Source organism: Podarcis bocagei, assembly GCF_964188305.1.
Source record: "Podarcis bocagei genome assembly, chromosome: 16".
Taxonomy (NCBI): Eukaryota; Metazoa; Chordata; class Lepidosauria; order Squamata; family Lacertidae; genus Podarcis; species Podarcis bocagei.
Window position 1 is genome coordinate 40,824,095 of NC_138142.1, and position 25,586 is coordinate 40,849,680.

The 25,586-nt window shown below is 46.1% G+C and overlaps 1 protein-coding gene and 1 long non-coding RNA gene across 3 annotated transcripts in view; both read left to right on the forward strand.

Annotated features, from left to right (window-relative positions):
* The window catches only part of CDC42SE1 (CDC42 small effector 1), a 45,235-nt gene that overhangs the window by 16,575 nt on the left and 3,074 nt on the right, over nt 1-25,586 (forward strand). Inside the window, exons 2-4 of one of the 2 annotated variants that reach the window (XM_081173950.1) lie at nt 18,817-19,192; nt 21,912-22,022; nt 24,488-24,591. In XM_081173950.1, coding sequence (XP_081030076.1) covers nt 19,139-19,192; nt 21,912-22,022; nt 24,488-24,559 — 237 coding nt within the window. In that variant the 5' untranslated portion in view covers nt 18,817-19,138 and the 3' untranslated portion in view covers nt 24,560-24,591. The remainder of the gene's footprint in view (nt 1-18,816; nt 19,193-21,911; nt 22,023-24,487; nt 24,592-25,586) is intronic. The other variant, XM_081173951.1, reaches the window with a different exon arrangement.
* The window catches only part of LOC308575305, a 110,702-nt gene continuing 85,954 nt past the window's right edge, over nt 839-25,586 (forward strand). Inside the window, exon 1 of the long non-coding RNA XR_014002751.1 lies at nt 839-853. This is a non-coding gene — a long non-coding RNA (uncharacterized lncRNA). The remainder of the gene's footprint in view (nt 854-25,586) is intronic.

Consider the following 25,586-nt stretch of genomic DNA (forward strand, 5'->3'; position numbering starts at 1 on the left):
GACGTTATTTCACTGCTGAGCTGCCAGGCTCCTCTTCTGCCCACGGGGCCAAGGGCCTCTGCCCCATAAGTCCAACCCGCCCCCCACAAGCCGCTGGGTGCCCAGCCCCACTTTCCTCGCAGGCTTGAAACAGAGAAGGCGCCCGTCTCGCTCTGGACGTGAGCCTCCCTGCCGACTCTGTGCACATCCTGTTTTCGTCCGACACTCGATCCCTTCCGAGAGCGAAGCCACCAGAGATTTGTTTTTTAAGAAGAGAGAGAGAAAGAAAGGGGGGCAGCCGAGGTTAAGGAAGTGAAATATCAGCCGTTGGGTTTCCTGGCCCCCTCGGGCGGCGTTTGTGCCGAACGAAAGGGGGGCGGCCTGTTTTATTTTCGTCTCCTGCCTTTTACTCCGAGGGGCTCGAGACCCCCCACCCCAATTTAAACAGGCCTGGGATCCGCTGGTGAAAACGGGGCAGTAATTTTAACTAAAACGTTTAATCCCCTCGACAACCCTGTGAAGGTAGGTCAGGCTGAGAGGCAGCGACTGGCCTCCTAGGTCACCCCCATTTTGCTTCGTGGCTGAGCGGGGATTTGAACTCAGATCCTGGTCCGACGCTCATTTATTTATTTATTTATTTATTTATGATATAGTAAGAAAAAACACAAATACAGTGGTACCTCGGGTTAAGTACTTAATTCGTTCCGGAGGTCCGTTCTTAACCTGAAACTGTTCTTAACCTGAAGCACCACTTTAGCTAATGGGGCCTCCCGCTGCTGCCGCGCCGCCAGAGCACAGTTTCTGTTCTCATCCTGAAGCAAAGTTCTTAACCTGAAGCATTATTTCTGGGTTAGCGGAGTCTGTAACCTGAAGCGTATGCAACCTGAAGCGTACGTAACCTGAGGTACCACTGTACCAAATTACACACAAGAATAACCATAGACACATAATTTTCCTAACAAACAATAAAACATAAATTGGTCTTAACCCTAAAGACCCAACCTCCCGTCTATTCCACGTTTCGATTTCATATTACTTATTGCCAATACACACTTTTATCATAATTAAAACTTTTTCTTAATATACCTAATTTCTTATATTTGCCTTGCAACGTTTACTGAAGTTCCTCGAATGCTGCAACAGAATTTAAACCACTATATTTATTTTTCAAATATTCTTTGAAAACCTCCCATTTCGAGACAAATCCCTGTTTCGATTTCTTCTTTATTTTTTCCTGATAGACCGTCTAATTCGGCATATTCTGCCAGCTTTTGGATCCAATCTTGTATAGAGGGGATTTCATTACTCTTCCGTTTTGTCGCGGTCAGAACTCTTGTTGCTTCCGCTGCATATAAAAAGATACCCTTACTCTTTTGCGGAATATTCCTGGTCCGACACTCTTAACCGCTAGGGCGCACTAGTTCTTAGAGTGGGGTTTCAAAACTGTGTGTTTACAGGGGAGTCAGGCTGGAGTGGCCCTAGAGTAGGACCAATGGGGCACTGCCCCACCAGCTTTGGTCTGCCCTCTGCCAGCCCTCGCTTGCTTACCTTCCTACTGACAACCAGTTTTGGGGGTGTCCCTGTCTCAGTGTTGCCTCTTCTGGAAGTCAGCAGCGAGGAAGGGGTCAGTGGCAAAAGTAGAATGGGATGACTTTGCCCGCTATTCCCTCTAGCGCCCCCTACTGCCAGGCTCCCCGCCTCCCACCCCACCACGCCCAACGGGACACCATGCAAGGAAGAGATTTGGAGAATCTCGCCAAATTACCGTATTTTTTGCTCCATAAGACGCACTTTTTTCTTCCTAAAAAGTAAGGGGAAATGTCTGTGCATCTTATGGAGCAAATGTATGGTCCCTGGAGCCGAATTGCCCAGGGGCGAAAAACAGATCATGCTCTCTTTTTTTGAAAGAGGGAAGTGGGTGTTGAAACAAAACTGCTGATCGTTCGCCAATCGGGGAGGGAGATAAGGGACGCTAGAGATAAAGGAGGCTGCCTGGGGGGGAGTAAACACAGTGAACTTGCAAGGAGAGGAGACAGGAAGACGAAAGCAATGAGGAGAGAAATTAGAAGAAGAGGAGCAAAAAACTGCACCAGCCTAAGGGAAAGACACAAAGGCAAACAAGAGGGAAAGGAGTGTTGAAAGGAAACAGCTGATCAGCAAGCGATCAGGAGGGAGATAAGGGATGCTAGCGATAAAGGAGGCTGCCTGGGAGGGGGGAGGTAAAAGCCCATGGATCCTCAGGATTTTTACATTGGGTCACCCCAAATTCACCATCAGGTCACATAGCATGTCCATGGCTACAGCCTGCACCAAAAAAATAATGCATCCACTGTTTCGTGGAGCCGCAATGGCGGAAAAACATGGTTACAAAGCACAGATCTACATGGATTCTCAGGATTTTTGCATTGGGCTACCCCAAATCACATGTCAAATCACATGTCTGTGGCCACAGCATGAACCACAAAAACCATACACCCACTGTTTCGTTCAGAATATTTTTTTTCTTGTTTTCCTCCTCTAAAAACTAGGTCCGTATTATGGTCAGGTGCGTCTTATGGGGCGAAAAACACAGTGCTTTCCTTTTGCAGTCCTCTTCAGGGTCCTCCTTGGGCGCTTCTGCCAGACCAAGATGTGCTTTTGAATTCTTGAAGCTGGTTCTTGTTTCGCTGGCGGAGGATGGAGGGATGTTTGAGCGTGAGAGAGAAAGGATGGGCTTCTGCCTGGCTTCTGCCTGGCCGGAATGCGGCCCCCGGAACGTCGCCCCCGGGAGAATGTGCGGCCCCCTTGTCCCAGGCTGACCTCTCAAGCCGAGCCTCCTCTTTCAAATGCTGCATCATTTTAATAGGGGTTTATTATGATTATTATTATTATTGCCACATGTTGTAATGACTGGTGTTTATTTTTACACTGTAATGAGACTGCTTTTTATCGTGGGTTTTAATTAGGGACATTCATGTTTTGATCTTTACGTAATTGGTTTTTAGTTTCCGTTAACGGTAGCCTAGTTCAGAGGACTGCTTTGGCTTCAAGCAGCATATATGTTAAGGAAGAATAATAAACCCATGTTATATATATATTGATATATCTCTATATGTCTATAATCTATAGTTATCTCTCTGTATATCTGTATATGTGTGTATGTATCTATATATCTACATTGCAAACACAGACACACACAATTGCTGTGTCGACCCAAATCCTCCTCAAAAATATACACCCATTGAAATTTATTTTTTATTTTTAAATTTTATTTATTTTTATATACAGCCTTTTATCAGGGCGGTGTGCAACAGTAAAAACACATTACAGAACGTCAATGATTAAAAACACAATAAAAAACATACCGATAGCCTAATAATAATAGAATTAGCACCATAACTAAGGCCTCATCTTCATTATATGTTTAAAGCAGTATCATCCCACTTCAAACAGTTATGTTCCCCTGCAAAGCATCCTGGGAACTGTAGTTTGCACCGGGTGCTGAGACTCCTTAGGAAGACCACCATTCCCCTCACAGAGCTACAATTCCCAGAGTGGTTTAATGCTTCCCATGGAATTCTGGGAATTGTAGCTCTGCGAAGGGGCTGGGCCCAACGATTCTCAGCACCCTGGACGGACTACAATTCCCAGGATTCCCTGGGGGAGAAGCCACAGTTCTTTAAAGCGGTACAGTTCTTTAGAGCTGGTCCGCCTGGCCTTTGGTTTGGACTTGGTCTGACCCTTATGTTTCCCTGCCCTTATGGTTTTGATTTATCAGCTACTTTAAAATGAGGCTGCATTTTAAATTGCATTTTAACCTGTATTTTAAATTGGGTTTTTTCCCCTTTTCTCCCCCCTCTTTTCCCCCTTTATGTTTTTACTGTGATTTTATTGGTGTTAGCTGCCCTGAGTCCGGGGTAAAGTAAAGGTAAAGGTAAAGGGACCCCTGACCATTAGGTCCAGTCGTGGACGACTCTGGGGTTGCGGAGTTCATCTCGCTTTACTGGCTGAGGGAGCCGGCATACAGCTTCTGGGTCATGTGGCCAGCATGACTAAGCCGCTTCTGGCAAACCAGAGCATCACACGGAAATGGCGTTTACCTTCCCGCCAGAGCGGTACCTATTTATCTACTTGCACTTTTATGTGCTTTCGAACTGCTAGGTTGGCAGGAGCTGGGACCGAGCAACGGGAGCTCACCCCGTCGCGGGGATTTGAACTGCTGACCTTCTGATCGGCAAGTCCTAGGCTCTGTGGTTTAACCCACAGCGCCACCTGCGTCCCTCCTGAGCCCGGAGAGGGCGGGATATAAATAAAAATTATTATTATTATTATTATTATTACAATGCCATTTTAAACGTATGGCACAGATGAGTCCTAAACGAAGACCATTTGTTTTGATGGATCTGCTCTGAGTAGGACTTGGTAGGATCCCATTCTGAGGGAAACTGGATCCAGTCAGGGAGCCAGATTCTTAGGTTAACACCCACCCTGCAGGCCGGCTTGGGCAGGCAGGCGGGACCACAGCCCTGCCAATCAATCGCCTGGCAGCCTGACCCCAAAGCGACTTTGCCAGCCCTGCACACCTGATGCAGGTGGCAGGTGTGGCTACGCAAACTGCTCTTTCACCGCCGAATTCCTGCCTCCAAAAACTGCCCGCCTGGCTTCCCACTTCTCAGGTTCCTTCTTATTTATTTTCTGCTGCCCCACCCCGGTCCAGGTGGAGAGATGAGTCAGAGGTGAGCAGGTTGTGGCAGGAAGGTGAGTCAGTTTGGGCCAGGAGGGCTGGCCTTTCGCCTCGGGGAGGCCGGTCGTGCCAGGGCAGGTCGGATCCGTCCTTCCCCGCCTCCCTGTAACACGGCAGTTATTTCTCCTCCCTGAAACGAGGACAGATGGGGCTTTTTGGAGAGGCGAGCCGGTGGGAATAAATGCCTGCACAAACACTCTTTTATTTCCTTCATGTGATGCTTTTGAATTCTGGTGCTGGAGGAGACTCTTGAGAGTCCCATGGACTGCAAGAAGATCCAACCTCTCCATTCTGAAGGAAATCAGCCCTGAGTGCTCACTGGAAGGACAGATCCTGAAGCTGAGGCTCCACCTCATGAGAAGAGAAGACTCCCTGGAAAAGACCCTGATGTTGGGAAAGATGGCGGGCACAAGGAGAAGGGGACGACAGAGGACGAGATGGTGGGACAGTGTTCTCGAAGTGACCAGCATGAGTTTGACCAAACTGTGGAAGACAGGAGTGCCTGGCGTGCTCTGGTTCAGGGGGTCACGAAGAGTTGGACACGACTAAACGACTCAACAACAATAACAATAATAGTGAATTTTATTTATACCCCGCCCTCCCCAGCCAAGACCGGGCTCAGGGCGGCTAACACCAGATATAAAACAATACAACTTTAAAAAACAAGATTAAAATACAACATTAAAATGCAGCCTAATTTCAGAAGAAACTCAAAAACTTTTTTGGGGGATGAAAATGTCAAGTCTTCACCAAGGCCAGCTATCCAGACTGGTCCTACGTGGGCCAGAAAAAAGCCAGGGAAGTCCCCAAGTAGGAGTTCCATCACAGAAGGAAAAAGGAAAGAGGGGAAGGGGATCAAGTTGAGTCCAATCCAAAGGCCAGGTGGAACAGCTCTGTCTTACAGGCCCTGTGGAAAGAAATCAGATCCTGCAGGGCCCTGGTCTCATGAGACAGAGCGTTCCACCAAGTCGGGGCCAGTACTGCAAAGGCCCTGGCTCTGGCTGAGGCTAATCTGACTTCCTTAGGGCCCGGGACCTCTAGGGTGCTGCTATTTATGGACCTTAAGGTCCTCCGTGGGTGTACTATCCGATAGTGGCGTGGGTATCTCTGAGCATGTGCAAATGGCACGTTTTCATTTCCCGCCGAGCCCCGGGGTTGGTCAAAGACCGAAGACCCAGGAGATTTCGACTAAACATTAGGAAGAGCTTTCCGATGGCAAGACCTGTTTGAGACAACCTCGGAAGGTTGTTCTACTCTCCTTCCTTGGAGGGTATTAAACAGAGTTTAGATGGCCATCTTTCAAGGATTCTTTAGCTGTGAGAATCCTGCAGGGCCCTGGTCAAGATCACCCGTGAGGCCCAACCCTACAATTCTATGATTTGATCCATCTGCCTGCTGACCTCCTTACCTCTCTTTCTCCAGACATAGCTATAGCCTCTCCCATCATCTCTGACCCTTGCGAGTCAGAGTCCAGATTTATTGACTGATTTGGGGGGGGGGGATGTATACCGCTTGCTCGCTCAAAATAACAATCTCAAAGTGGTTTCCCGGGAAAACAAATTATTAATAAAACAATGGAGTTAGTGGTTAAAAACATTTGAACAATAATTAAAAGCCAACGAGCCACAAACAGCTTAAAACACACGTCAACGTTCTACACACCTGGGTAGTCTTGCCAGAACAAAAATGTTTTAGCAGGAGCCAAAGAGAGCTCAGTGAAGTTGGCTGGCTGAAGTCAATGGAAAGGGAGTTTACAAAGATTCAAGACAGTCTGTCTGCCTATCTATCATCTATCATCTATCTGTCTGTCTGTCTGTCTGTCTGTCTGTCTAGGTAAAGGTAAAGGGACCCCTGACCATTAGGTCCAGTCGTGACCGACTCTGGGGTTGCGGTGCTCATCTCGCTTTACTGGCCGAGGGAGCCAGGGTACAGCTCCCGGGTCATGTGGCCAGCATGACTAAGCTGCTTCTGGTGAACCAGAGAAGCACATGGAAACGCCGTTTACCTTCCCACTGGAGTGGTACCTATTTATCTACTTGCACTTTGATGTGCTTTTGAACTGCTAGGTTGGCAGGAGCAGGGACCGAGAAACGGGAGCTCACCCCGTCGCAGGGATTCGAACCACCAACCTTCTTAATGGCAGGTCCTAGGCTTTGTGGTTTATCCCACAGCGCCATCTGCGTCCCTCATCTATCTATCTATCATCTATCTAATCTCTATGTCTCATAGATAAACTTGGAAGTGTTCTCATGGCACCTGATGCCCAAATCCACTTTTTCCTTTCTCTGAGACGTTTACCGCTATTCCAAAGCAAAACCCAACACGGCAGACAGCACTGATTGGTCAGCGCCCGGGTCGTCACCGACACGATGCTCAGCCCCTGGAGTGGTTTTGCAACCTCTGCTTAGGAAACTTGTACAGAGTCAGACCCTTGGCCTATCTAATACAGTGCTGTCCACACTGATTGGCAGCAGCTGGGGTCCCCTCCCTCCCCCACAGCCCCACCTGGAGAAGCCACTGGGGATCGAACCCAAATCTCCCTGCACGCCACTGACCCACGACCCTTCCCCATTCGGTGCTTCCTTTCGCTTCTGTTTCAACATTCCCCTGTTCTTTCTTTCTTTGGTGCCAATTTTAACTGCAATCATTGGAGTTGATTTTAGGTTTAATGTGCTGGGTGGCTTAAGGTTTTACTGGTTCGTTGGTATTTGAAGGGTTCGTTCGATGACAAGCCGGGTATTTTGGGAGGTGCCTCTGGCTTGACCCAGAAAGGTGGACGGGAAATATTTCAAACAGATAAATATAGCCGCTGCAGCAAGGGAAGTTTCAGCCTTCCAGCTGTCTCTTCTGGTTAGCCCAAAAGAGCTGCAGCTTGGAGATGCGGGGTTTTAAAATAAGAGAAACACAGATTTGTAGAGTCGGGATCCCAAGGGCCAGGAATCAAGGAATAATAATAATAATAATTTATTATTTGTACCCCGCTCATCTGACTGGGTTTCCCCAGCCACTCTGGGCGGCTTCCATAGAAACCAAAAATACTTGCAAAACTCTGGACAAATTACTGTCCCTAGAGAGGGGGAGTCAGGGGAGTGAGAAGCTGTGATTTATTTTCTTACATTCTTAATACGTGTTACATTTTATTTTATTACATAAAATGTATACCGCGCTCGACTGCAGGAACAACAACCCTCAAAGCAGTTTACAAAATAAACAATAAAATTATCAGTAATTTTTTAAAAAAACCTTCAGAACATTTTAAAAAACAAAATAAGCCATAAATACTGATCAAAACATACATCCGCATTTTTTTCAGATTTCTTTTATTTCAAGCTTCAAAGTTACATTTTATCACTCAACAGTTATCTTTATTCTGCCATACCAATGTCTTCCCGTTCACCCTCCCTCGATATTTATAATCACGATTGCATACAATTGTGTCTTAAAATTCCACCATACCCAGTTTCATCCTCTTTCATGGGTTTCTTAAAATATTCTGCTATTTTTTCTTAAACTTCAAACTCCGCTGTGGATTTCACATATGGGAAATTATTTTTTCAATAGGCTAGAAAAAAGCTTCCAGTCCACCTTGAAAAATTCTGGATTTGTGTCTCTTATACACATTCTCCATGTCTGGGGAAGCTCGTCTCAATAAAAAACCCTTTTAGCAGGCACTGAAAAAAGTGCAGTGAAGACATCTGCCTGATATCAAGAGGCAAGGAGTTCCGTAGGTGCTGCCACATTAAAAGATCGATTTCCTTACAAATGTGGCACCTGTTGTTGTTGTTGTTGTTGTTGTCTGTTGGTGCCTTTGGACCAGCCTGTCTCTCAGCCTAGCCTACTCTGCCGCGCTGTTGGGGGAATTAAATGTAGAACGTAGTAGATCTACACACACACACACGCACACACACCATGGCCAATAAATGGCTGTGGTTAAAACAATAAAGGTGAAATATTTGCAGAGCTTCACAGACTAAGGTTTTCTGTGAAGACAGCTCATCACCCTGGAAAAACGAGGTATCCCTGCCAATTTTCTTCTTATAGACTTGTCATTTCTATTACGGTCATACCTTGGTTCGCGAACGCCTTGCCAGTCAAACATTTTGGCTCCCGAACGCCGCAAACCCGGATGTCAGTGTTCCGGTTTGCGAACGTTCTTTGGAACCTGAACGTCTGTCATGGCTTGGCTTCCGAACGTTTTGGAAGTCGAACGGACTTCCGGAACGGATTCCGTTCGACTTCCGAGGTACCACTGTATGTCAGAAGTCTGGAATGCACCGTATTTTCCGCTCCATAAGACGCACCTGACCATAAGACGCACCTAGTTTTTAGAGGGGGAATGCAAGAAAAAAAATATTCTTTAAAGGGCATCCCAGGCTCTGATCAGCACTCCCTTTCACGAGCCGCGAGGAGCGTGTATGCGGCGCTTGCAGGCTTTTCCCCAAGGAGGGAGAAGGGCAGCCCGTATTTTTTGCTCTGTAAGACATACTTTTTCCCTCCTAAAAAGTAAGGGGAAATGTGTGTGTCTGTTATGAATGCAGGCTGCGCAGCTATCCCAGAAGCTAGATGAAGGCTCCCGCTGCCCTGAGGAGGCTTCGCACTGCTAAGCCAAAAGCTAGAACAGCGAGAGGGAGCGCTGCGCAGCGATCCCTCTGGTTTCTGGGATAGCGGCGCAGCCTGCATTCGCTCCATAAGATGCACACACATTTTGCCTTACTTTTTAGGAGGTAAAAAGTGTGTCATATAGAGCGAAAAATACAGTATTATGGATGTCTCTGGCCCTCTCTCTCTCACCCTGCTTGAATATTTCACACCTGTTTTCTGGGATGATTTTGTTCTATGCTTGATAATAATATAAAATATGTACATCATGTACATCACCCTGAGTTCCTTCGGTGTTGTTCACAATACTGAGAGATGCTAGTGGAGTTGTAGATCCTGCCCACAACTTCATTAACATCCATCTACAACTCCACTAGCATCTCTCAGTATTGTGAACAACACCGAACTTACCCTTTGGTGTGTTTTTTTTCATGAACTTACCTAAAAAGATAAAGATAACAAAAGACTGAGTTAAGCATTTGAAAAATCCATTGAAACCAGACATTATAAGTTCATCTTAAGTTGGGTAGTTCACAAGTCCCTGTGGCTTTACACAAGGTTTTTGTATTTTTCTCAGAAGATTGATAAAGAATGTATAATTATTTTGGTAATTATTGTTTGTGTATTAGTCGCCAACGTGTTGCATGAGTTGTACTACCAATTTATATCCTTACAGCAGCCCTGTGAGGTAGACTAGTCTGAGAGACTGACTGGTCCCTGGGGCCGCACCCAGTGAGCTTCATGCCTGCGTGGCAGGATTCGAACTCTGGTCTCCCAGGTTCTGACTGCCACACCACGATGTATAAAACCAATTATACCTTTGTTTTTCCGGCCTTGTCACAGTTAGGGGCGTTGCCAACTTACTGCGCTCTTCTGGGTGGCGTGTTCCTGATTGTTCACCCTTTGTTGTGTCCTCCCCGTGCAATTAATTTGAATTTATGGACTCTTGCGCGGCCGGAAGACGTGAAGTAGTAGCCAGAGGCTCGGGTAGCCTTAAAAGCGGGCTGAGACAAATTTCTGGAGGAGGATGAGAGGATACCAGACCCCGGAGAAAATGAGAGGGGAAACAGAGAATGGGGGCTGTTTCTTCTCTGCCCTGTTTATAAGCTGCCAGGAAGTAACTTGCTGTCCTCCATCAGGAGCAGGAGACTGGGAACAATGGACCTGTGTTAAGGAAATGGATCTGTCAAGGAAATCCTATGTGGTTAGGTCGGTCTTCTGCCATCTGTTGGCTTGGAGAAGCAGATGGAGCCTCCATGTACAGGAGCAGTCTACCGCCGAATATAACTATTTCCTGGGGACGGGTAATAAGGGAGGGCTTGCTTGCTTGCCGGGCGGGCGTCTGATGGGTTGGAAGTGGGATGCAGCGACGGGTCTCCAGGTGATTTCCCTCCCGAAGGCAAACAGGAAGCAAAAATCTTGTTTTATTTTATTTTTTCCCGCCTGTGCAGGCCCTGGAAGCCTCGTTCCCTGGCCTTGACATTAGTCCCGGGGCCAAAATAACACCTCCCCTGGTCCAGGATGAATTCTTCCCACGGTCCTCTGTTGTTGTTGCTGCCTTAAGTAATAATAATAATAATAATAATAATAATAATAATAATAATAATAATAATAATAATAATAATGTATTATTTACTATTTATACCCTGCCCGTCTGGCTGGGCTTCCCCAGCCACTCTGGGCGGCTTCCAACAAAATATTAAAATACTGTAATACATCAAACATTAAAAGCTTCCCTAAACAGGGCTACCTTCAAATGTCTTCTAAAAGTCTGGTAGTTGTTGTTCTCTTTGACATCTGATGGGAGGGCGTTCCACAGGGAGGCGCCACCACCAAGGAGGCCCTCTGCCTGGTTCCGTGTAACATGGCTTCTCGCAATGAGGGAACTGCCAGAAGGCCCTCAGAGCTGGACCTCAGTGTCTGGGCAGAACGATGGGGGTGGAGACGCTCCTTCAGGTATACTGGACCGAAGCTGTTTAGGGCTTTCAAGGTCAGCACCAACACTTTGAATAGTGCTCGGAAACGTCCTGGGAGCCAATGTAGGTCTTTCAAGACCGGTGTTATATGGTCTCGGCGGCCGCTCCCAGTCCCCAGTCTAGCTGCCGCATTCTGGATTAGTTGTAGCTTCCGGGTCACCTTCCAAGGTAGCCCCACATAGAGCGCATTGCAGTAGTCCAAGTGGGAGATAACCAGAGCATGCACCACTCTGGCGAGACAGTCCGCGAGCAGGGAGGGTCTCATCCTGTGTACCAGATGGAGCTGCCCTGGACACAGAACTGACCTGCGCCTCCATGGACAGCTGTGAGTCCAGAATGACTCCCAGGCTGCGCACCTGGTCCTTCAGGGGCACAGTTGCCCCATTCAGGACCAGGGAGTCCTCCACACCCACCCGCCTCCTGTCCCCCAAGAACAGTACTTCTGTCTTGTCAGGATTCAACCTCAATCTGTTAGCCGCCATCCATCCTCCAACTGCCTCCAGACACTCACACAGGACTTTCACTGGTTCTGATTTGAAAGAGAGCTAGAAACAAGGGGTGTGTGGACATCGTGGGGGAGAACGTGTGTGCAGGATTCAAGCGTTAGTGTGTTTCCCTGTCCGGTGGTTTCCCTCCGCCGCTATTCAAATGTGTTACTGCTGACTTGCTCCAGCTGCAGGGTTCCTATGGTGTTTGTATGAAACCTCCAGGTGCAGAGGTAGTCTATCTGAATTCTTGAGTTCTTAGGGTCGTATTTGAGAGGACAGGAGGCTGGATCAGGCCTGGACCTGATCTAGCTGCAAGTCTCTTCTTACGTCCACACCTCCGCTGAACCACGGCTTCCGTTTCCTAATTGGATTGAAGCCTGTTTGAGGGAAAGGGGAGTTTCTCAAGGAGCCGCTTGCGGACGCCATGCGGACACGGCTCAAATTTGGGGACCTTGAAGGATCGCAAAGCGAGCGGAGGAAATCTGTGGCAGCCCCCCCCCCCCCCGACAGAACGTTGGTGGAGTATCAGGAGGAGTATCAGGAAGAGTGGAATAAATTTAATGATTATTTCGTTAAATTTGTTAAGTTAAACTAACTGAAAACAGCTTGCAGATACTTAATGAGATTTTATTTATGTTAAGTGATGAATTAATATGTTAAATTCCATAAGATCAAAGGTTGTTCATGTTTTAAGTTAAATTTCATAAAAATTGGGATTTGGAAAACCGTTAAAAGGACATGCAATGAAATTCAACCAAGGGGAAGCGAGGAAGTCACTTAACAAAGTTAATAACTGTAATTTTCAATAAGGCTATGATTTTTGTTTGTTTGTCTTGTGTGTTTGTTTGTTTGTTTATAATATTGTGAAAACTAAGAATTTTTTTTTTGGGGGGGGGGAGAGAAGAGAACGTTCTCCCGTCCCAGGAAAAGGAGCAAAGACGCTTTGCTGAGTCACGTTTTTCCTTCCTCCAGACGAGGCTTTTCTCCGCTTGCAAAAACAGCAATTTGCTCCATGACTCTGTCCCGGTGCCTCCGTCATCCTTTGGCACACAGACGGGAACCCTAGTGATCAGCCGCAGCGGCTGCCGGCCAGCCCCGCCGGAGGGATGAAGGCCGCGCATTGTTCCTGTCTGGCTGATCCCACAGCAGACAGACTTGGGGTCTGGCTGGGCCTTCCCCGGCGGTTTGCTCAAATGATGCCTTTAACAAAAATCTCTTCTTAATTCCGCTTTGCGAAATCCCCTTCGGAAGCTCCTTCCCTCCGCCTTCGCTTACCAAAACACAGAGCAGTTAGCATAAGAAGCATCAGGAGAGCATTTTGCCGGATCGGGCCAAAAAGGGCCCATCTTTTTTTTTATAGTAATTTTTATTAATTTTAACATATAAACTATAGTACCTACCACAAAACTTTGACACTTATACAATCTTTTTGGACTTCCATCAGCACCTCTGATGATCCACCGTTTTAACCACTTCTTATGCATTTCTTACATTCATATTTCCTTTAAATATCTTAACTAACCATCCTTCCCCTTCTCCATTTTAGCAATACTTCCAATCATACTCCTCACAAAACTTCTTGCAAACCTACAAACGTCGTCTGATTGTCACAAATACTTTTCAAATAGTCCATAAATTTACTCCAGTCTTCTGTGAATTTCTGGTCCCGCCGGTTTCGAATCCTTCCTGTTAGTTTATCTAGTTCTGCATAGTCCATTAACTTCATCCTCCATTCTTCAATCGTTGGTAATTCTTCTTGCTTCCATTTTTGGGCCAGTAATATTCTTGCTGCTGTTATTGCATATAAAAAGAGCTTACATTCCTTTCTATTTATATCACTTCCTACAATGCCCAGTAAAAATGCTTCTGGTTTCTTTATAAATGTATATTTCAACATTTTTTTTCCAGCTCATTATATATCATCTCCCAGAAGCTTTTCACCTTTTTTACATTCCCACCACATGTGATAAAATGTTCCTTCTTTTTCTTTGCATTTCCAACATTTATTGCTAACTTTATACATTTTAGCTAACTTGACAGGTGTAATATACCATCTATACATCATTTTCATCATATTTTCCTTTAAGGCATTGCATGCAGTAAATTTTAAACCTTCTTTCCATAGTTTTACCCAGTCACTAAAAGGGGCCCATCTTAGTCCGGTATCCTGTTCCCTCTGTGGTCAATTGCCCCCAACCACCTAGAAATCTAGATAAACTGCCCCTGGACTTGGAGGTTCCATCCTGGCTAGTAGCCACTGATAGCCCCCTTCTCCACCATGAATTTGCCTAATCCTCTTTCACAGCCATCCAAGTTAGTGGCTGTCACCATCTCCTGTGACAGGGAGTTCCGCAGTTTAACTATGTGATGCACAGGGTGGATTTCACGATTTAAATCACTAGTCAGTAAGACTTGATTTGAATCACTAGTCAAAAAGACTTGGTTTAAATCATTACAATTTTTTACAGGAAGAATCATTCTTGCTGGTATAATCTTAATATTTACAACCAGATGAAGCTTTCCTTTTTGGAATAATAAATTATCAGCGTAGTTTTTACAGTTATATAAAAAATTACTGATTTGGTTATACGATTAGAAATACATAGACTGAGTTTTAAAAACTTAAAATGGATCCTTATTTCCTGATGAATAACCTTTGGACTATAATGTAACTTAAATAGAAAACTATCATAGGTAAGATTTTTCCTCCAAAAGCATTTTATTTTAAAAATCCAATTGAAATTTTAAAAATCTGATTTTTGTTTTTTAAAATCGTTTATTTTTATCCACTTTGGTCAGTGCTAGAAATTCCTTTTGTCTGTCCTTCAGACGTCCAGGAGAATAACTTTTTTTCTATCCACTTTCTCCGAGCCAGGGACAATTTCGTAAACTTCTATCACGTTGCTTCTTACACGCCTTTTCCTTACACGAAAATCTCCCAAACGCCGCTTTGTTTCTTCATCAACCACCAGCAACCAATTTCAATTCTTTCTTTTAATTCTTTAAAACTTTCAGTTTTCTTTGAATTAAAACCATTTCCTCCTAGATGTGCATCTCTACAGATAAACTCCTTTTCCCTCCCCCCTTCCCCCCCTTTTCTTTTTGCAAATTTGACCCTCCTCTCTGACTTTTGCCCCGCAATGCACCAGCGATCGGCCATACCATCTTTTTGGAACCTCAGGACTGCGATAGAGGAAAACCAGCAGTATTTTTATTTATTTCCGATGCCACTTTGAAATGCACCCACGCAACGACGACAAGAGCGATGATCAGCAACGGTTTCTGGGCTGAATGAGTCACAGGGAAAGAGAGATGAAAACTAAGGTCCAAGCAAAGTGCTACAAAAATGCGGCAAACCTCTGAGTTCTTCAGAAGTGTTCATCAGGCAAAAGGAGAGTTCTGGAGAACTCAAAAGCCTGTCACATTTTTAAAAAAAACCAGCAACTTTTGTCAATAATAATAATAATAATAACAATAATAATAATTTATTATTTATACCCCGCCCATCTGGCTGAGTTTCCCCAGCCACTCTGGGCAGCTCCCAATCAAGTGTTAAAAACAGTACAGCATTAAATATTAAAAACTTCCCTAAACAGGGCTGCCTTCAGATGTCTTTTAAAGATAGGCTAGCTGCTTATTTCCTTCACATCTGGTGGGAGGGTGTTCCACAGGGTGGGCGCCACTACCGAGAAGGCCCTTTGCCTGGTTCCTTGTAACCTCACTTCTCGCAATGAGGGAACCGCCAGAAGGCCCTCGGCGCTGGAACTCAGTGTCAGGGCTGAACGATGGGGTTGGAGACGCTCCTTCAGGTCTTCTGGACCGAGGCCGTTTAGGGCTTTCAAGGTCAGCACCAACACTTTGAATTGTGCTCCAAAACGTACTGGGAGCCAGTTATGTGGTCTCTGCGGCTGCTCCCAGTCACCAGTCTAGGTGCCGCATTCTGGATTAATTGCAGTTTCTGGGTCACCTTCAAAGGTAGCCCCATGTAGAGCACATTGCAGTAGTCCAAGCGGGAGATAACCAGAGCATGCACCACTCTGGCGAGACAGTCTGCAGGCAGGTAGGGTCTCATCCTGCGTACCAGATGGAGCTGGTAAACAGCCGCCCTGGACACAGAATTGACCCGCGCCTCCATGGACAGCTGTGAGTCCAGAATGACTCCCAGGCTGCGCACCTGGTCCTTCAGGGGCACAGGTACCCCATTCAGGACCAGGGAATCCTCCACACCTGCCCGCCTCCGTCTTCCAAAAACAGTACTTCTGTCTTGTCAGGATTCAACCTCAATCTGTTAGCCGCCATCCATCCTCCAACCGCTAGGGTGAGCTCATGCCCTGATCTGTATTTAGAAGGATCTCCTCTATCTGTCCAGTCTTGAGTCTTGTTGAAAAGATCCCAGTGTGTCAGACTAAGGCCTGGGAGACCAGAGTTCGAGTCCATCCATTGTTAAGAGGCGACATGATGGAAGTTTATAAAATGATGTACGGCATAGAGAAGGCGGATAGGGAAGAGTTTTCCTGGCTTCCTGGCTCTCTTGTGACACTCGAACTCGTGGACCTCCAGCAAGGCTGAATGCTGGACAATTCAGGACTGGGAGAAGAAAAGTTAACCTATGGAACAAAACAGTTTTGTTGTCATTCATTGCTTGCAATGCCTTATATTCCATTTCAGGGCAGATGAAGGCTTTATTCTGAATCAGTTGAACTATTCCAGATAGACTGTCCTTTTGAGACTTCGGAGAGACGTCTTCCTTTTTGATGTATTTTGATGTATTTTTAATCTTTGTTGGAAGCTGCCCAGAGTGGCGGTGGAAACCCAGCCAGAATGGCGGGGTACAAATAAAAAATTATTATTGTTGTTGTTGTTGTTATTTGAGACTTTTGTGAGATGTCTTCCTTTGAGAGATGGCTTGGCGTTCCTTGCTATTCCTTGATCTGTTTGATTCTTTGTTTGACTCTGATACACATAACAACTTGAAGTTACTTGTATATTTTGTGAGATGTGTTGTATGATATATACATCATTTTGAAGTGGCTTAGTTGTATATTTTGAATGACATCATAACACATTATATACAGTGGTACCTCAGGTTACATATGCTTCAGGTTACATACGCTTCAGGTTACAGACTGTGCTAACCCAGAAATAGCACCTTGGGTTAAGAACTTTGCTTCAGGATGAGAACAGAAATCGTGTTCCGGCGGTGCGGCGGCAGCAGGAGGCCCCATTAGCTAAAGTGGTGCTTCAGGTTAAGAACAGTTTCAGGTTAAGAACGGACCTCCGGAACGAATTAAGTACTTAACCCGAGGTACCACTGTATTCCCTCACAGTTATTAGCCATCGTGTTGCTATTGCATTTTTGTAGATTCTTACATTTTGCAACACAGTGGTTTGTGTTTGTTCAGAAAAAAAGTGGGGGACTGAAATCTCTTCCCACCAGAACACTCTCTAACCAACTGGCCACATGGTTTCCTGCAAATATTCCTGGGAATCATAGTTTTCGTTAAGGGCTCTGGGAACCGCAGCGCCGTAGTGGGTCAGCTACAGTTCCCAAGATTCTTTGCAGGGAGGAACCACGGTTCCTGAAGCGTTGTAAGAGTGCTCAAAATGTGCGGGTGTGTGACCTCTGTATTTTTTTAAAAATTGGGTTTTTTATTATTTGCAAGGCTGGGATCCGACGCAGAGCAATCTCCGCTGAGCTCAGTGGGCTCTATTTTCAGTAAACACACATCAGATTGCGCAGCGGTTGTGTTATGACTTTCCGGCCCGTCGTGTGACGCAGGCGGCCGCGAAAGCTTGAGAAATCCAAGCCCCAGAGCCAGTGACCCTCGCTGAGTCTCTCTCTCTGTGGCAACTCTTTCAAAATGAGGAAGTGGCGTCTTTTTCGTTTAGAGTTCTTTTTTTACGAAAAATAAGTCACTCCAGTCTGGTTCTATGGAAACACTTGGTTTCCTGTTATCTGCAGAGAGCAGTCAAGTCGACCAGAAGAAAAGGAGGTCTTATCTGCTGGGTCTGATCTTCCTGGAAGGGAAATTGTGGGGCGATCTGCGTTGCAACGCCCTTCAGTAAGAAGATGTCCTTTTAAGAAAAGGGAAGTAAAGTCAAATTAACAGTCTTCCCCAAAAGAGAATTTCCCCCTCAGGACCAAAACAGGGCAGGAAAGGGTTATTCAGCCTTGGGCATGACAAAGGAGACAGTATGATTAAGAGATTAAAATGTTGAAATATTGAAAGCTTTATGGAAGTTTGGAGCCTTCTTTGGACTATCTGGAAAATTATTAAAGTCCACGGAAGTGCGAACAGGATCCAACACAGCAGCGGATGGGAAATCGACAATCAATTTTTAAAAGGGGGGAAATAAAGGAATAATTGATTGTAATGAAGGGGAAATATAATAGATAAAAGTATGTTGTAGATAGATAGATAATTTATTACGGTCGGAGACAAGCTTATAAAACACATTTGGGGGTACAATCCCAGAAGGAAAACAAACATTTAATACAGCAGGAAAGGGTGGGAATGAAAACATCAAGGGGAAACCAACTTATAAAAAATATTTTAAACTTGTACTAAATTTGAAGTTAAATTGTTAAAAATCTTTGAAATTCAAATTAATGGGCCAGAAAAAACACCACAGCCTCTGCGATCCTAATACTCGTAGCCGATGCTGTTTGGAGTTTCTTGCTATATACATAGAAACGCAATGCTGTCGCCACGCAGCTCCCATTGGAGGAATTGCAGCGCAGGATTTGCAGGAAGTCAGAGCTCAGCCTCCCATTGGCCAATCTGTCGCTCCTCAACAGGACCCTGGATTCGCCAAGGGTGGGTGGGGTTTCTGAGCGATTCAAGCGGGGGGGGCAGCCCTTCATATAAAAATAAGAGCCTTATTGCAGGATCAGACCAGTGACCCATTAACCCCAGCTTCCTGTCCGTACAATGGCTGCTATGAGACCAGTATGCTGAGCTGATCCAGAACGCCTCTTCTGACACCTTCATGTTCTTAAGGAATATTTAAAATCTCCTAAATGACTCTCTCTTTCCTCCCTTCCCCAAAGGTAGACTTCAAACAACGTCTGAGGAGTCCTATTTGCTTCTGCCTTGCTGTCAGGGCACGGGAACGAACTCCGCAAATCTCCGCCGGTGTCTTTTCTCCGAAACGGCGGAATCGCCTCAGCTCGTGGAATGATCTCAGAGGCTGTCGTGTGAATTTTCTGAACCCTGCAGTGGTGGTGGGGAGGAAGAAAGCAGCTTTGGGTCGCAGCGGTCGCAGAAACTTTCCCGCGTAGAGAAGGATCCGGCACGTGGAAAGGGGTCTGGCTTACCAGTATCTGAGAGGAGATCGACCCACTAGGCGGAAAGCTGGAATCCTCAACGAATATGAGCGATTTCTGGCACAAGCTGGGTTGCTGCGTCGTAGAGAAATCGCGGCAGGTGGGTAGTCCCGAATCTCTTAGCCCAGGAGCGGAGAACAGCAGCCCAGAGATCTGAATTCAGCCCTTGGGGTTGGTTTTTCCTGCCCTTGGAATGCTCCAGTGCAGAGAGTTGGCAGGAGTTTTTAAACGCTTGATTATTTTTATTATGTTTTTTAAGGTTTGATTTTTATTATTAGTTTTTAGATACAGTGGTACCTCAGTTTTCGAGCATCCCGGAAGCCGAACATTTTTCAAACGCCGCAAACCCGGAAGTAATTGCTTCCGTTTTCGAACGCACCTCGGAAGACAAACGGCTTCCACTGCCTGTTTTTCCATTTTTCCAATTGAACTCTCAGCCAGCCCTTTGCGCCTTGGTTTTCGAACGTTTCGGAAGTCGGACCATCTTCCAGAATGGATTATGTTAGAGAACTGAGGTACCACTCTATACTGTAAGCCGCCCAGAGTGGCTGGGGAAGCCTGGCCAGATGTGTGGGGTATAAATATTATTATTATTATTATTATTATTATTATTATTATTATTATTATTATTATTAGTTCCCCCAAGAGGGGTTGACTGCTAAGCCACTCTGAGAACTGTAGCTCTGGGAGACGAATAGTGGGGAACAGTCGCCTGACAACTCTTCACACCTGTAACAAACTACAGTTCCCAGAATCCTTTGGGGGAAAGCCTTGACCGTTTAGGGTGGTATCAGAGTACATTGAATATACAGTGTGACGGTGGCTTGAGATAATGACTGTTTTTCTTACCAACACACTGGCAAAGTTTCCTGCAGCCGTTTATTTGGACGGATCCTGTGGTTTTCACCTGTTTCGATGGTACAAGGTATATCTTGACTGGGTTTCCCCACCACTCTGGGCAGCTTCCAGCGAAACGTAAAAAGGCGATAAGACATCAAACATTAAGTACCGTCTCTTAAATCACATAGAGATATTTCGGTAATTAATCCCTAACAGATCTAATGATAAACACAGAGAAATTGCCCTCATCCGATCTGCTTCCAATAGCTCAGTCAGTAGAGCGCGAGACCCTTAATCTTGAGGTTGTTGGTTCAAAGCCCCCATTGGGCAAAGGATTCCTGCGTTGCAGGGGGTGGACTGGATGACCCCTGGGGTTCCTTTGAACTCTACAATTCCATGAGTCTATCTCAGAGACAGCTATGCTTCTGAATACCAGTTGCTGGAAACCACAGGATGGCAGAGGACTCTTGTGTTCAGCTCCTGTTTGCGGTTTTCCTTCCGGGTTCTGGTTGGCTACTCTAAGAACCAGATTCTGGACAAGAGATGGGCCCCTTTGGCCTGATCCGGCAGCCAGGATCTTTTGGTGTTCCTGTGGAACCTCCAGCTCCAGAGGCAGTCTATCCAGATTTCCAGGTTCTTTAGAATAGAATAGAATAGAATAGAATAGAATAGAATAGAATTTATACCCCGCCCATCTGGCTGGGTTTCCCCAGCCACTCTGGGCGGCTTCCAACAAAATATTAAAATCAAACATTAAAAGCTTCCCTAAACAGGGCTGCCTTCAGGTGTCTTCTAAAGGTCTGGTAGTTGTTTATCTCTTTGACATCTGGTGGGAGGGCATTCCACAAGGTAGGCGCCACCACCGAGAAGGCCCTCTGCCTTGTTCCCTGTAACTTGGCTTCTCGCCGGGAGGAAACCGCCAGAAGGCCCTCGGCACTGGACCTCAGTGTCCAGGCTGAACGATGGGGGTGGAGACGCTCCTTCAGGTATACTGGACCGAGGCCGTTTAGGGCTTTCAAGGTCAGCACCAACACTTTGAATTGTGCTTGGAAACGTACTGGGAGCCAATGTAGGTCTTTCAAGACCGGTGTTATGTGGCTCTCTGCGGCCGCTCCCAGTCACCAGTCTAGCTGCCGCATTCTGGATTAGTTGTAATTTCCGGGTCACCTTCAAAGTAGCCCCACGTAGAGCGCATTGCAGTAGTCCAAGCGGGAGATAACCAGAGCATGTGTCACTCTGGCGAGACAGTCCGGTTCTTAGGGGCATTTGGCCTCTGTGAGAACAAGGGGGGCTGGACTTGATTGACCCCCTTTGGCCTGACCCAGCAGCCGGACTCTTCCATGTGGCGCTTTCAATGCGCCAAAGGCTTTGCTTGCCTTCTGGCTCAGGCGAAGCCCGTTCCCGTGTTTCCTCGACTCTGGTGGTGATAATAAAAAATTCCTTCCAGTAGCACCTTAAAGACCAACTAAGTTAGTTCTTGGTATGAGCTTTCGTGTGCATGCACACTTCTTCAGATACACTGAAACAGAAGTTGCCAGACCCTTCTATATAGTGAGAAGGTGGGGAGGGGTATTACTCAGAAGGGTGGTGGGAATGGGAGATTGGCAGATAGCTGAGATGAGCCTGTTGACGACTCTTAACGACTGCAATAGATCTTACAGGAAAAGGCAAGGGGTGAGAAGGTGAGAAATGGCTTAGTCATGTATAATGAGATAAGAATCCAATGTCTTTGTTCAGACCAGGTCTCTCCATGGTTTTAAGTTTGGTAATGAGTTGCAATTCAGCAGCTTCTCTTTCCAGTCTATTTCTGAAATTCCTTTGTAGTAAAACAGCTACTTTGAGATCTTGTATAGAATGTCCTGGGAGATTGAAGTGTTCTCCTACTGGTTTCTCTGTTTTGTGATTCTTGATGTCAGATGCCTGTCTGTATCTGGTGGTGATGTTTTCCTTCCGCCCTGTTCCTCCCTCTCCCCCCGCAGCCGAAGAAGACGCGGCGGAGAATCGACCGCAGCATGATAGGGGAGCCCATGAATTTCGTCCACCTGACACACATCGGGTCCGGAGACATGGCGAACGAGGGTCTCCCCATGGTAAACCTCTGTTCTCTTTGGCGGTTCGGTTTGGGTTCGGAAGGAGTTGGGCGTTTCTACGCAGCAGATACAAACCTTTCCCATCCACTTTATCAAATGGCAGGAAGTGGGTTTTTCATTAGGTTCCATGAGGAAGGAAAGTTTTGCCCTCGCCTGCCCTCTAGCGGCTGTTTGAGGGCGACAGCCAAACTGGCCTCATTTTTAATTTTGGTTTTGTAAAGTTTTTTTTTTATTATTTCATTTTATAACGTATATAAACCAGAGAGAGCAGTTGCAGCCACAGATGCAAATCTAAAGAGGAGAAACAAAACTGTAAATCAGGCATGTAGAATGAGTTCAGCTGCACATGGGTTTAAAAAAACAACAACCAAAATCCCAAACATTTTCAGGCTTGTGATGTGGACTGGTTTAGCTGTAAAGGAACGCATAATCATATTTAAAGTGTCTGTTGCTTCTGGTCCTTGTCAATATCTCAAATTATGCATAATTTGCTCTATTATACCGATATTGCAAAGCGAGCGATACCAAGTGCAAAATTCTGGGCTGTTTTCTTACTAGCCCATCCGCCAAGATCATATATAAGGCCAGTTCTTTTGACAATATAGCTCCCTTGGTATCATCAGAAATATTTGACGGCATTAATTTTGGACAGCAAACCCTCAGTTCTTTAGTATTTTTCTGGAAAATTATTTATACATTTTTCCATTGCAAATTTTCACATTCCATTCAATTTACTCATATAATCAGAATCATCGACTTCCCCTTCCGTGGTTCTGTATATATACCCATTACGGCTGCATTTTTAAATTGCTCCATAAATTCTTTTGTTCTCCTTCCGCCTTGTATCTTTATATACTCTAAACTGCTGAGTTTACTGCCACCCTGCTAAAGTTTAACCTGTTAACACGATTCTTCAAATATCCTGCAAACATTTTCCTCTCTTCTTTAAACACTCCATCTTCCTGATTTCTTTAGTAATATTAGGGTTGCCATATTTCAAGAAATCCGGACACAAAGGTTGTTGAGCTTTTGGGGGGAAATTGCCCAAAGAAAGCTCTTTTTTTGGAAATTGTTCAATTTTTTAAGGAAAGTTGCTGAGCTTTTTTAAGGAAAAAACCCAGAGGTATGGCAACCCTCGTAATATTTACCATTTGTGTCAAAGTTAAATTCCCGCCATAAAGGATGAGCTGTGCCAAGCTAATCGCAACCCCTCCAACAATGAGGTGAGATGGAAGAGGACGTTTTTGACGTTTGCCAGGGAACAGAGAGCCCTGCTTATTAATCAGGCTCGAAAGCCGCAGCAGACAGATTTTGACAGTTTCAGAACTCCAGGGCTGGCAGAATCTGGGCTTGCCACAGCCTGCCCTCCCCTTTTGCAAACATGCCTCTCTCTGTGTGCTTCTGGGCTTCATCCTTCCTCGACCAGCTGGCGCTGAGAGTCTTGTGTGCGAAAGGGAGATCCGAACGGCAGCCAGACGCCGCGCCCTCGCTTCTCCAGCTGAGATAGCGCCAGCCAAAAACCCGCCTTGCCTTTGCCACCCCGATCGCTTCATCCCCAGTGCCAGATTTAGGTATAAGCTAAGCAAGCTACAGTGGTACCTCGGGTTACATATGCTTCAGGTTACATACACTTCAGGTTACAGATTCCGCTAACCCAGAAACATTACCTCGGACTAAGAACTTTGCTTTAGGATGAGAACAGAAATCGTGCTCTGGCAGCGTGGCGGCAGCGGGAGGCCCCATTAGCTAAAGTGGTGCTTCAGGTTAAGAACAGTTTCAGGTTAAGAACGGAGCTGCAGAACGAATTAAGTACTTAACCCGAGGTACCACTGTATAGCTTAGGGCCCCACTCTCTTGAATATAGAGTGAATATTTTCAGTGATTTATTTTTTGTAACCAACAAACAGAGGGTTGGAAGTCCCTTTTATTTTCCCCTCTCTCTCTTTTTTCTTTTCTTCTATTTTTGGGATTTCCTTTGGTGTTTTTATTTTTCCTCTTTGTTTTTGTCTTGGAGGCCCTCTACATTTCCATGGTGGTGGTTTTATGAGTTGCCCTCCTCTTTTCGTCCCACAATTCATCTCCCCAGTCCTGCACTCTGCATCCCCCTGGGGCCGGATCCAACCTCCTCCGAGTAGACCCATCTGAACGAATGAAGGTGGGCTAACTTAGGCCTGTTCAGAGAATCTACTCGAGAGCCATTGGTTACGACCCCCATCATCCAGCTGGGATGCAAGGGATCGAAGGTGCTGTGACAGGACCACTTCCGACACCGTCGTCGCAGAATGGAGGACTTGGAAGAGAACCCAAGGATCATATAGTCCAACCCTGACAGATGGGCCTACTTGAAAAAGAAGGGCCCACCACCTTCCAGGCTTTTTCGTTATACCGCCAAACAGCTTTTGCCTTCCAAAAGTTCTTCCTGATTCTTAGTCCTAACCTCGACCTCTTTCTCTCTCTTCCATCAGACGGGCGCAATGCATGAAATGAGATCCAAATGCGGCCGAGATCGACAGTGGAGCAGCTCCCACGTTTTGTAGCTCTGTGGTGTTTCCCCCGCTTTCTCTTCCGTGTAAGTGCCTTCCTAGATATGAAAATACCTTCCCTAGTTCCCCATCTGATCATTAAGGACTAGCTCCGTGTTCTGCCGTAGAGCCAGGAATCCTGGCTCCCTTCCCAAGGTTTAAGTTGTAGTCCCTGTTGGAGTGTTCAGGGAGGAAGGAGGGGATATATTGTTTATTAATACCCTTCCTAACTTGCGCTAGCAAGTTCTGTAACAGGCATCCCCAACCTTTGGCCCTCCTGATGTTTTGGACTACAATTCCCATCATCCCTGACCACTGGTCCTGTTAGCTAGGGATCATGGGAGTTGTAGACCAAAACATCTGGAGGGCCAAAGGTTGGGGATGCCTGTTCTAGAACTTAGCAGAGTTTTACATTCCCCTTTTAAAAGCACAGCAGATAGCTGGTTGCAGGCTTGTTTAAGCCTCTTACTATTAGGTTCCTGGTAAAGGGACTCCTGACCGTTAGGTCCAGTCGCGGACGACTCTGGGGTTGCAGCGCTCATCTCGCTTAACTGGCCAAGGGAGCCGGCGTACAGTTTCTGGGTCATGTGGCCAGCATGACTAAGCCGCTTCCGGCGAACCAGAGCAGCGCACAGAAACGCCATTTACCTTCCTGCTGGAATGGTACCTATTTATGTACTTGCACTTTGACGTGCTTTCGAACTGCTAGGTTGGCAGGAGCTGGGACTGAGCAACGGGAGCTCACCCCATTGCGGGGATTCAAACTGCCGACCTTCTGATCGGCAAGCCTTAGGCTCTGTGGTTTAACCCGCAGGTTCCTAGTAAGTTCCCGTATATCCCTCTTAAAAGAATATGCCACAATCTTGTTTAAAGTACAGTCATACCAGTTACGGCTTCAAGTTGCGCGATTTCAGGTTGTGCACCATGCCAAACCCGGAAGTACTTCTGGGTTTCGGCGCTTGTGCATGCGCAGAAGCGCTAAATCGCGCTTTGCACATGCACAGAAGCGCCGAATTGCAACCCGCACGTGCGCAGATGCGCG